At 44.8% G+C, this 12,645-nt stretch overlaps 1 protein-coding gene across 3 annotated transcripts in view; it reads left to right on the top strand.

Moving 5' to 3' along the window:
* Positions 1 to 12,645, top strand: part of CHR4 (chromatin remodeling 4) — a 124,098-nt gene that overhangs the window by 30,937 nt on the left and 80,516 nt on the right. For 2 of the 3 annotated variants that reach the window (XM_086492589.1, XM_086492588.1), the window contains exons 2-4: positions 6,587 to 6,662; positions 6,808 to 6,862; positions 7,832 to 8,057. In XM_086492589.1, coding sequence (XP_086348715.1) covers positions 6,599 to 6,662; positions 6,808 to 6,862; positions 7,832 to 8,057 — 345 coding nt within the window. In that variant the 5' untranslated portion in view covers positions 6,587 to 6,598. Of the gene's footprint in view, positions 1 to 6,586; positions 6,663 to 6,807; positions 6,898 to 7,831; positions 8,058 to 12,645 lie in introns of those variants that run through there. The other variant, XM_086492590.1, reaches the window with a different exon arrangement.

Here is a 12,645-nt window from a genome sequence, read left to right as displayed (position 1 = left end):
GCTCTAAAGAAGTCCATGATCCGTCTTTGAGACTAGCTAGCCTCTCCTCTCATGAGGCTCTCTCTCTCTCTCTCTCTCTCTCTCTCTCTCTCTCTCTCTCTCTCTCTCTCTGTGTAGCTCGAGCAAAAACAGTTTCGGACATCTCTGGTCGTTATACCCCATGACTCTAAAGAGTGGTCCAAAGCCCTCTCTGGACAGGCAGTGCAAGCAACCTCGTACCTCATAGTACACTGGGCAGTGGCATGTGTAGTGCAACTCTGTCTCAGGCTCCATGTGACATAGGGGACATGTCTTGGCCTTTGCTGGTGCTTCAGTCTCCGCTGTATCTACCAGTCTTGACCCGAAGCTTGTAAGAGTCAGAGAGGGTGCATCCAATGAAAACTGGAAAGGGGGCAATCTGTCCATGCTGAACCCATGTCCTTGAAACCATGATAGTCATCTCCCCACCATGTTGTATCTCCCTACATATCTAACCGTCGAGAGGACTCAAGTGCTAGGTGGGCATATCTATCTCTGGGGAGGTCCCATAAGCGGTGTATAAAGGAGACTGATCTGGTGAGCGCCTCAACCACTAGTGGGGGGGGCAGCTAGCTCTGCTCGAATAATGTCATGTAGTATTGAAGCCTTGGCTCTAATAAGCCGTGAGATCATAGAGACCAGAGGCTTCTCCATGCCCCTCCATCCATCAGTGACCCGACTGCCCATGATGATCCAAAGAAGGCCCCCATATATGAACTCCATAGAGCAATACGAAAGCCACCAGAGCGTCAAAAAGCCAAAAGCTTTGTTCGTGTCTAAATTAAATCTGTGCACACATCTTCTCCAATCCACCCAATGTTGCATAGGCTCTGGTCAATCTGGTCTCTGCTGCTCTCCTCAATGAAAATGTTGGTTCACTAAAGACTACGCCAAGGTAGGTGTAACCATCTGTATACTCCACTGTCTCATGGCCGTATGTGAATGCGGGTGCTGCTCTCTTGATCCACTGTGGGGTGGTGTTAAACACCATAACCTTGGTTTTACCAAGGTTGACAGACAAACCACTATCGTGGGCAAACCGATGCAATGCATCCAAGTGACGCTGCATCCCCTCTGGAGAGTCGGAGATCAACACAATGTCATCAGCATTTAACAATAGTGGAATCCATGTCCTTGCCAGCTGTGCACCTCTATCACCATCTCTCTCAATATAGTCAGAAACCCCATTTACATACATACCAAATAGAATAGGAGAGAGCGGGCAGCCTTGCTTCACCCCGATAGTGGATTGAACCAATGTAGATAGCCCCTCTGGAGTGCATACATGCCCCATTACTAACCTGTATAATGCAATGATTCCCCAAATCAGCTCTGTGGGTAGAGAGAGAGAGAGAGAGAGAGAGAGAGAGAGAGAGAGAGAGAGAGAGAGAGAGAGAGAGAGAGAGAGAGAGAGAGAGAGAGAGAGAGAGAGAGAGAGAGAGAGAGAGAGAGAGAGAGAGAGAGAGAGAATGCTGGATGCAGATTTTATAGCAGAACATTATGACATTGGTCGCGGGGTGACAGACAGACTTCTTGAGATTGACTCCGCCGTTCCTTCACAGTGGGATGCAGTCATGCGAGGCACGGTTCAGATGCCTCCACATAGTGGCTGGGAAGGTCTCTTTGCTCAGAGCACTCTCTTATTAGTTCGTTTAGACACCATGCTGTTCACAGTTGATTCAGACTCCTCTCAGGGGATTCATGCTAGATTGATATATGCTACCACCTCTCCGCACCTTGTCTACCCCGGCGCTCGATGGGAGGCCATACGAGTAGTTGGCTCTCGCGGGAAGCGTCGTCGTGTTGACCCCCGTTTCGCATCCGTTGATGCCGCCCTTTGGAGGCTTTGGGTGTGGGAGGGTCGTGCCTTATCTCAGCTTTATTGGGACCCAGGAGAGTGGCATTGGCCTCACTCTAACCCCACCGGTGCACATGTATCATTTTTTGAGTACACTGTCAGAATTGGAAGATTCGCATTGATGAGACAGCACCCAGAGCAGCCCGCTCGTATGCGTTTCTGGTTACATTCAGGTCTCTCCCATGCCTATCTACAGCAGTTTTGGTCAGCCATCTGGGATTTACATGCGGCTCGTCATATTTCTTTTTTCATGTGGATGATTGCACATGCAGGACTTCCAGTTGGGACTTGGCTAGCTACTATGGGTCATGATCCGTTATGCGCTCGATGTCCTTCGCGACTACACGAGTCACCTGCACACTGTCTTTGGTCATGCTCCTCTTCTTATATAGTGTGGCTACCAGTTTGCTTTTTACTTAGCAGAGTAGGTGTTCAGGATGGATTTCTCACTTGGGGCTCTGTCTCATGGTTGATGCCAATGCCCGGACCGCATCTTTTCTACGAGGGCTCAGACACAGATCCAGCTCTTATGCTTACCTCGACTGGTTATCGGCGAGGAACTTTGGCTATGTTACCACAGATCGCATGGCAGGGGGATCCTCAGACACGTGATGAAGTTTTTTCAATCATCACTAGCATTACACTATGGAATATTTGGAGAGCTCGTTGTCTTCACATTCTGAGTGCGGCTCCACAGCTCCTTCAGGATACCCTTACTGCCATTTGGCTGGACATCATTCACACCCTGATTTGGCAGTTTGATTCTTCCTCAGGTACATCTAGAGCAGTCGAGGCTCGACGATTTGCCTTTCTTCGGCGTTGGGCCCGAGCTCCACTCTTTTTCACACTTACAAGTGGTCAGATTATATGGCATTATGCCCCCCCTCAGTGGTTTCTCCTCCACTCATCACACAGACCACCATGAGATTTTACTAGTCGAGTTGTCACTATAGTGGCTCTCATCCTTACATTCAGCTTGTACACCCCACGTGACAGGCTATTTTGGCATCCGTTGGGGATTATATTGTACTCAGTAATATACAGCCCTGATTTTTCCAAAAAAAAAAAAAAAGAGAGAGAGAGAGAGAGAGAGAGAGAGAGAGAGAGAGAGAGAGAGAGAGAGAGAGAGAGAGAGAGAGAGAGAGAGAGAGAGAGAGAGGTGTGGTGCATCCAGTGAGTATGGAAGGGTGGCAACCTGTCTATGCTGAACCCATGCGCCTGAAACCATGATGTCATCTCCCCATGCCAGCATGCTGTATCTCCTTGCATGGCTAACTGTCGAGAGGACTCAAGTGCAAGGCAAGCATATCTGTCTCTGGGAAGTTCCCACATGCTGTGTATGAAGGAGACTGATCTGGTGATCGCCTCAACCACTAGTGGGGGGGCCGCTAGCTCTGCTCGGATAATGCCAGGTGGTACTGAAGCCTTGGCTCTAATGAGCCGCGAGATCATAGAGACTAGAGGTTTCTCCATGTCCCCCCATCCATCCGTGCGACCCGACGTCTCGTGATGATCCAATGAAGGTCCCCATATGTCAGCTCCATAGAGCAATTCAGAGGCCATCAAAGTGTGAAAGAGCCAAAGCTTCGTCCGATGCTCCTGAAACTGAACTTGCGAACACATCCTCTCCAATCTACCCAATGTTGCATTGGCTCTAGTCAATCTGGTCTCTGCTGCTCTCCTCAATGAAAATGCTGGTCCAATAAAGACCACTCCAAGGTAAGTGTAAGCATCCGTATACTCCACGGTCTCCTGGCCGTATGTGAATGTAGGTGCTGACCTCCTGATCCATTGTGGGGTGGTATTAAACACCATAGCCTTGGTTTTATCAAGGTTGATAGACAAACCACTTTCGTGGGCAAACCTATGCAGAGCATCCAAGTGACGTTGCATCCCCTCTGGAGAGTCGGAGATTAACACAATATCATCAGCATATAACAATAGTGGAATCCATGTCCTTGCCAGTTTTGCACCTCTATCACCATCGCTCTCAATGTAGTCAGAAACCTCATCCACATACATACCGAATAGAGTAGGAGAGAGCGAGCAGCCCTGCTTCACCCCAATAGTGGAGTGAACCGGTGTAGATAGACCCTTTGAGGTGCGTACATGCCCCACTATTGACCTGTATAATGCCATGATCCCCCAAATGAGCTCTGTAGGTACTCCCATCTCCTGTAGTCTGCGCATTAATCTAGCTCTGGGTACTGTGTCAAATGCTTTGCGGAAGTCCATAAAGCTACAATAGATCCGTCTCCCATGTGATCTGTCCTCCTCAATGATGGCTCTGAGTGTAAAGATATGGTCAAGAGTAGAAAAGCCTCTCCTGAACCTTGCCTGCCCGGCTGCGTGTATCCTCTCCCTCTTGCCCACCTAGTCAAGTGCTGCTCAAGAATGGATGCGTACAACTGTGCCAATGTGTGTCCAATCATGATAGTGTGATAATTCCCAGGCTCCATAAGGTCTCCTGACTTGAAGATAGGTACGATAGTAGATAGGCCCCAAGTGTCAGGCAAGCCTTCACACATTGCACGGTTAAACATAACTGCTAGAAGCTCTGCTAGTAGATCTCTGGCATGCATGAATGCTCAGCCACTAAGCCATCATGATCATATGCTCTCCTAGTCCTCATCCTGTCAATGGCCTTCTTCACCATCTCAGTGGTGAAAAAAGCACATGCGTGTGGGCATGGATCGTGAGGGTCGGGAAGGGGCATCTATCCAGGAACTGTATACAAAGATGATGCATATTGGCCCCAGGCCTCTGTAGAGGTAATGGCAGCCCTGGGGGAGAGTTCTCATGAAAGAGCCGCCATGCTTCACGTGAGTCCTGACTCTAGAATAGCTGGTATAGATCCTACTCTAGTCGAGCCAAAAATGCCCTCTTCTTCCGCCGCTCTAGGGTTCGGAACTCAATCTGTGATTGTCTGTGACTGATGTCCCCCAAAAGCACCTCCCAATGAAGTCTGGCTCTAGTCTCGTAGCATTCCACATCATACCAATTGTTCAGCGGCATGCTCCCAGAACGGCGTCTCTGCTCAGGCTGAGTCTTTGCTGCTGCATCATGTAATGTCTGTGTCAGTATAGTAGTAAGCTCCTCCAGAGGTCGCCTTGGCTCCTCAGTGCACAACCGTCTGTAGATCCCATCTATATGTATAGAGTCCGTCTCTTGCGTGAAGGTGTAGCGAGTAGGTGCTGCTGCTCGTGAACTGTTTGCTACATTAAACTGAAAAAAGGTGGTCATCAACAGAAGGGCATGATCTACTGCCACCCCAACAGGTCTAGGTTCAACAGTGAGATCCTGGATACTAGAGATGACACTTAGCAGTGCCATGACATAATCCACTGTGCTGGTTCCATGTTTGTGTGGAAAGCATGTAAAACCCCCCACAGCGGGGAATCTCTGTAGGCCATTCAAGATGGCCAGTCCATGTGCAGTTCCCATGTCTATCAAGTGTCGTCCATACTCGGTATGTTCCACATCCTGTGGTAGTCTAGATAGGCCCGTCTCTACAACATCTAGCTCTCTCAGCATCTTCTCTGAAGTATCATAAAATACTGTCTGGTGATGGGCAGTCCTAGCATTGAAGTCCCCTAGAATGATAATGTCATCATCGCTCAAAATAGAAAAGGGGAATTGTCCTCTGGGTGATGCATGGACTCACGTACTCGAGGGAAAGTAGCAAAACTCAATGTAAAGGTATTTGTCTATCTCTGCTCTCAATCTCATCCACATGTACCTAGCCTGCTCATCCCTACAGGCTATATGTATCAAAGGCTGCAACTCCTCTCTGAATAACACTGCCACTCCCCTTGAGCCCCGCCCTTTGTGCTCCGATCGTGTCTCTTGTCTGCAGGCTGTCTCCCATTTGTATCCACTAATGTGAGGCATAGATTTCCCAGGGGCATGATGTGTCTCAGAGTAGAAGATGATGTCTCTTCCGGTAAAACTATCCTCAAAAGTACCCACATCAAGGCGCATAGAACCATTACAATTCCAGGCGGCAACTTTGAGTGTGATCCCATAGATCTCGCACTGTCTTGTGGCGCGTCGCTCCAGTATTACCACTCTTCCATCTCGGTAAAAGCAATCTTGCCTTTTCCCTTGCCGCTCTAATCTCTGGCATTACCTTTTGCATATGAGTGATTTGCGAGAGGGTAAGATCATCCCCTAGAAAGATGCCCGTCTTCTTAAGAGTTGGCCTTTTCTTCCAAAAGTCCTTCGCTTCCATGGAGGGAAAACGAAGAATGAGTGCTCTTTCTTTCGAGATTTCCCCATTGCTTCCATTTTTCTTGTTGCCCACTCTCCAATGCTCTTGTGTGCATGGTGGAAAGATGCGTTCTATCATCCATAGCATTACAGGTATGGCTGAAAACTCGAGAGTATGTGAGATAGGTGGATCTCAATGAATAGGTTTGCTGGTAGAAATGTCTATCCATTGGTGGTATAAATAATGTTTTCACAGATAATCCTAAGGTGTGTCTCGTTTATGTCTTCATGATGGGTAAGGCTGTGGTATCGCCCTTCTTTACTTGGAAGCTACCTACCCTCTCTAAAAGGAGAGGTGCAAGTGGGAAATGTACACACAGGCTAGACTAGTCAGAACATATTTGGATGTCTCCTCGCATTTGTTGCATGAGTTTTTAGGGTGCCTTTTTATACTAATTACTGCCACCTGAAGTTTCATGCCTAACCCTTGATTTTCTGTAGGCGCGCCAAGAAATGCTGTCTGATTTTGGTGGTTCAAAAAGAGAGAACAGTGGTGATGATCCTTTGAAGGAATGTGGTATGTTTTCTCTCTTACCTCTGACTGTATGTTCTCTAGTGTTCATCTTGTGCTTGAGGTGATATCCTCTTTGGTTTTGCATTTACCCTGGTGCTCGTTCGTTTAATGATTTTCTCTTAAAGAGCCCATTCACGGTTTTTGTCAGATAACACACGGAAGAGGTCTTCTGAAGATGGTGATTTTCTAGTGCTACCATCGCGGTATGCGTACGAAAACGGATGCTTTTAATTCTCATGTATTTGCTCCTTCTCGAATTGGGATATGAACAGCAATTTTTCCAGTATTCATATAATCTGTGTTTTGGTTTGGGATTGTGAAAATGGGAAGCTCTTGGTATGGAATGTGACAAACTGGGCGACTTACTGTAGGTCCTTCTGATTTTTAGCATACAAATTGACTTTGCGAGTTCAAAATTGTGTTCATCTGAGTTAAGTATCAATACTTATGTTTGCGTGTACTCTTTGGCAATGTTATGCATGCTAAATGAAGCCGTTTATTGTATTAGTGTTGCTGTCCATTCATGTATGCACAAAACGTCTTCTCCCTTTGGCCTTTGATTCACTTCTGCATATTTTACTGTAACTACTATGCTGCACCATTGTGGTTGACGCTCTCCCCTTCTGAGATTCTTTGTTTTCGTGTTAAAGAGGAAGATACTGTTATTGATAATAGCAAGATATTGAAATTGCTGAAGGCATAAACCATTAGAGGTGGATTTACAGAATCTTGATTTACGATCAGAAGAGCCACAGGATAATTGTTTATAAGAGTTTGGACATGGTTTAAAGCCTGTTGTATAACAGTTTGCAGGGGCCAATCAGTTTTTTTTTTGCACTCCGAAGGTGTATGCTTCAAGTTCAAGGCTGAAGCTTTCTATCTGGAGTTGTGTACATTTTTCATATACTTTTTTTGTCAGAAGGACCCTATTTCAAATATGATTTAGATTTTTCGTGTCATATGCTATATTTTCAGTCAACTTTCTTCTGTTTTAGGACCTTACATATGAGTTGTTTTGTGAGTGAGCTCTCATGAGAATAATTTCTAACATTTAAGAGCAAAGCCTTGAATTGTGTTTTCATATTTTTAAATGAGTAATGTAGAGGCCAACAAACTGCTGGTGTACCTAATTTGATATTGCAAATTTAGTTAAATTTCTCAATCATGTACAGAGCTTCAAGTTCTCCATCTGAGACATACTTATCGGCATCAAAGCTACCTATTGAGTCACGAGGGTCCTGGAAAAGAAATCGTACTGCTCGGAAAGATGGTGGAGCAAGGCGGTGGGAAAATGCTAATACAGAGGTGTTGCAGCTGCCTAATGGAAGATTCAAGACGTTCAGCCCAGGATCACTGGTGTGGGGAAAGCGTGACAATGGTCTGCGGTGGCCAGCACAGGTAATTCTTTCCCCACAATGAATAGTAGCTATGCCATGCATTTTCTGGCAACTGTTATGTTTAAACTGTTGTACATTGATTGTTTTTTGCTATTTTCCCTTGATGTAGTTCTTGTTTTCGTGGTTTAGACTTATGACAGCAACATCAACATTCTGTGCTTCGACATCTTTTTATTCTTATGCCAGCGTCCTGGTAGTGCCTATCAAAGTTTGGCTGTGTTTGGTCACCAGTTTTGTCAACTTGTGACAACCCTGGGTACACCCCTGCATCTCTTTAGGAGAACAGGCAGGAGGCCAAGCAGGTGCAGATGTAGTTAAGGCTATGCTTCATCCCTCTTTTTTTCGACAAATAGTGATTTTGATTCAGGGATCACACCACTGATTTCTGGGCCTCCCCCTGAGTCGTGGGCACCTGGGGCAAAATCCTGAAACTCCACTGAGGTTCCTTACAGGCATGGCCGAGCTTAATAAAATTGAAACGAGTCAAATGAATGATCTTTTGGAAAAGGGAAACATACAGCTGTGCTCTTCGTCTTTGACTCTCTTGTTTTGCTTTTGCAGACAAAATATGGTCTTTATTGAACGTGATCCAACCTTTTGTGATATGTTTTTAGGGTTAGGGTTACTAAGATGGCCATTGCTTCTGCTTGGCCCTATCAGAAAGCCCTGACCGTATCAACGTCATCCTAACTTTACTCTTGAGATGGAACAGGAGTCCTCCCAGGTTGCACAGCCTGTACTGATTTTTTCTGTCAACTTTTCTTTTCATATCTTATTTTCTTTTTCCAGGGCAGGTTTTCCTCTCTTGTTTTTGCTTCCAATAATGCTTTTCTAGCTGCTTTGCAGCCCCTAAAAGTGAGAGGAGGAAGATTTTCTGATTGTTTCAAGACCTGTGTTTTTCTCCATTTGCATGCTGTTTTTTTGGCCAGTGTGGGTGCTTTTTGAGATTGCAAGTTTTTTTAGGGAAGTGGCCCTTTGGGCTTTATGATTTTTGGTCATGCCCTTCGGCTCGACTAATGCATCCGCTACATTGAACCACGAGATGGATCACACTTTTTGCATATGTTGAGATTTTGTCAGCACATTCTTTGATAATCTTATTATCTTTTCTAAGACAAGGGAGGAATATGTCACGTGCACAGTGCCCCGGGTGCCATGTGGACATGATACTACAACCTAGAGCTAACATATAGACTAGGAAACTCAAGGTGATTTCGGAAAGCTGCAAAAGCATATACGTGTATTGCTATGTCGTCAGCTGTGTGAGTCATGTTGCAAATCACGGCACAAATCTGTTACCGCATACATGTGGTAGTGATGTGTGTGAACACACTTAGGACCGCCGGGGCATTTTTCCCCTCACTAGGAGGTTTTATCCCCTGTGCATTGTATATATGCCCATCATTCTAGGGCTATCTATCTTTCCATTGCACACTAAGTAATACACTCTTTATTGTGTGTCTTGAGCTTCCTTCGTCTTCTCCAAGCTGTGTGTGTTTTCTTGCAACCCTAATTCTACCAATTGGTATCAGAGTAGGTTTCGTCCTCTCGGGCTTAGTCGCCAGCAACTCCAACATACGTCTGCTTACTTTCTCCGATTTCTGTGAGCTTTGGCGAGCGTTCGCAGGTCGAATTACCCTATGTCGGCTTATATGATGCAATATGTTCTTGTGTTGAGGGTGTTTGGAATATTGTGCAAGGCATTGATGTACGTCCTAGTTCTGAGGATGTAGGTGATGTTGAGGATGTTGCAGGTCTTGCTGCAAGGATTGCTGCTGAGTTGTTTTGCCTACGGTAGAACAAGCTCGTTGTGATGTAAAAGATGCGTAGGCTCATGCACTGATTGCGTTGTCTGTGAAGCGCACTATTACTCCTCACATTCGTTCAGCGAAACCAACAAAACAGGCTTGGGATATTCTGGCTGGTCTTTATGCAAGCCACAATGAGGCTAAAATTGCATTGCTGCGTAAAGAGCTGGGGTCAAAGATTATGCATGAGGAAGATGATATGGACACTTTCCTTGCAGGTGTCAAGGATATCAATGAGCAACTTATTTGTGCAAGTGAAGTCATTTCAGATAGTTCCCTTGTGCAGACTGTTCTTGATGCCTTGCCAGATTCTTACCAGACTTTGCTAGTACTTGAAAATCTAGAAGTTGTCAAGTTTAAATCATGATTCACATTGTTGTTGCAAGAGTCGCTCTCCAGAAAAAACAGGACTAGACAGCGTGCAGTTGAACAGGCTTTTATTGTTACTCAAAGAAAAGGTGGTAACCGTAATGCAGCCACTTCTCATGGTTCTTCTGCGAGTGGAAAATTACTTGTCCCTAATGCTTCTATTGCAAGGTGGAAAGGTACGGAGTGTACGATACGTAATCAATACGTAAGGTACGTACTTCTGTACGGATCGGCCTTTAAGGTATGGGACCAGTATGTAACAACAAAAAGAATAGTGGCTTCAGTCTTTTTCACCCTATGCATATTAGTAACTACATAGTCTAGACATAGATACTGCTCAAACATCCATTAGATAGTGCTTCAATGTCCATTAGATACTGCTTCAAATATTATCCGTACTTAACTCTTAGAATACATCACTTAGTTTAATTTCAATAGCACTAAACATAAGTCACGATTGCGAAAAGTTAAAACTTGAAACTTCAACATACCAGATTCCAGAATCAAAATACTCAAAACATTAAGAGTCAAGACTGAGGACCGATCAGTGATTATCTAATATCAATCGTCATACAAAGATGGATATATTATAGAGAGCGACCAGTTTAGACTCTACCATCAAAAAGACAGAGAAATGGGAACACACTACATAATAAAATAGACTATAGTCCATTGCCCAATGGTAAAATGCATCTATTGTCAAAATCATGAGTCAAAATCCATCAAAACCACCTAAATCATTGCTCAAAAGTCATTATCAGATGCAGATGATGATGATGCTGAATCGGGCATGTCTCCATGTGTCAAGACATTGCCCTCATCATCATACTCTGCCTCTGCAACGGTAACCACTGGAGGATCAGGCTGAAGTAGCTCCACATCCTCATCACCTATTTTCGCCGAGTTTGGGTCCGAAAAATCGATTTTTTAAAAAGAGGGAAAATCTGCCGTACAGTACCTATCCGTACGTACGGATACAACCTTGTTCTGCTGGCAGCAATTCGTTCGGAAATTCTGGTGATAAGGGCAAAAAGAAGATGCGTTGCCATTATTGTAAAGCTAATGATCACTTGATCACGCACTGTCCTAAGCTGAAGGCTAAAGAGGCAAAGAAGAAAGAGGGTGGTTCCACTACGAATGGTGGTTCCACTACAAATGCAACTATTGTTGAGTCTTCTGTGAAAGGAGATAGAATCCTGCTGTCCATGATGCATGCATGTCAGTTGCTGCAAATTCACATGGGTGGTATTTTGACAGTGGTGCTACAAAGCACATTACCTCACATTGTGATTTGTTCACCTCTCTGGAGTCTGTCCCTCATGGGAATTAAATTACTTGTGTCAACAATGGCTCTTATCCGGTTCAGGGAGTTGGAAAGATTGTGCTTACTGGTGCAAATGGTAGTTTTTTCACACTTGTTGATGCACTTTATATACTTGGGATCAAGAAGAATCTTTAGTCTATATCTGCACTTGCTAGACTTGGTCTTGTAGTCAAATTTGTGGATGATAGATGTATAGTACATGATTTCAATTTTGGTGATGGAATTGTTGCAAGCGTGTGTCTTGCCGAGGGTGTGTGACTAGATAGGATTAGTTAGGATCTGTGGATTAGAGTAGTTGTTGGTGGTCGAGTGATATGTGAGGTGATAAAAGCGTTTACTAGTCCGTGTGTCGCAGTGAAGCGTTTTTCTACTCATAGATGCAAAATCCCATATGATGTGTAGGAGTAGCTTTAGGTAAGGGATCCGATTCTGATCTAGAGCTATTCAGCACTGAATTATGTCTCAACAGCCACTACAACAGTCAAAGAACTTGTCACAAAGCAGTGTCAACATGCAATCGACAAGTCATACAAGTCAGAGTCGAGTAGCTAAGCCACAAAATGAGTGAGGTGTTAGTCCCAAAGTTTCAAGTAATATTCTGTGGTCTAAGCGTCTTAGCTATTTTAGGTACTGTTCAAGCTGGAATTGTTGAGCATATTTACATTGTGTCGCTCATGCTGGTATAGGTGAGCAAAAGAGCCGAAGTCTAAGTACTTAAGTCTGGTGAAGTAAAGGAGAAGGTCCAAAAGACACTCACGTACCGAGCACAGTGAGATACGAGTGGAGAAACTTCTACATCGAGAACCCTTCTTGGAAAGGTGGAAGCTATTGAGACATCTTTTGATGTCACATGTGTGAATTGGAGCACCAATTTCAGATCATAGCATACTTCTCCTCAATGGCGAGTCGAAGAATGGCCTACAATGACAAAGCTGCAAACAACACTAACAACATGATTGCACAGGAACAAAGAAGTCCCCAATGAAGAAGCACATACATAAAAGTAATCAGAGGATCTCACTTTGTATGACAAGTGTGGGCAGAATTTTGCAAATGCAGTTGTGTATTCAAAGTCTATTTCGAATGCA

Source organism: Adiantum capillus-veneris, chromosome 20 (assembly GCF_014529385.1).
Source record: "Adiantum capillus-veneris isolate H3 chromosome 20, ASM1452938v2, whole genome shotgun sequence".
NCBI lineage: Eukaryota > Viridiplantae > Streptophyta > Polypodiopsida > Polypodiales > Pteridaceae > Adiantum > Adiantum capillus-veneris.
Note: the sequence above shows the minus strand (reverse complement) of the source record. Positions and strands in the feature narration are given on the sequence as shown.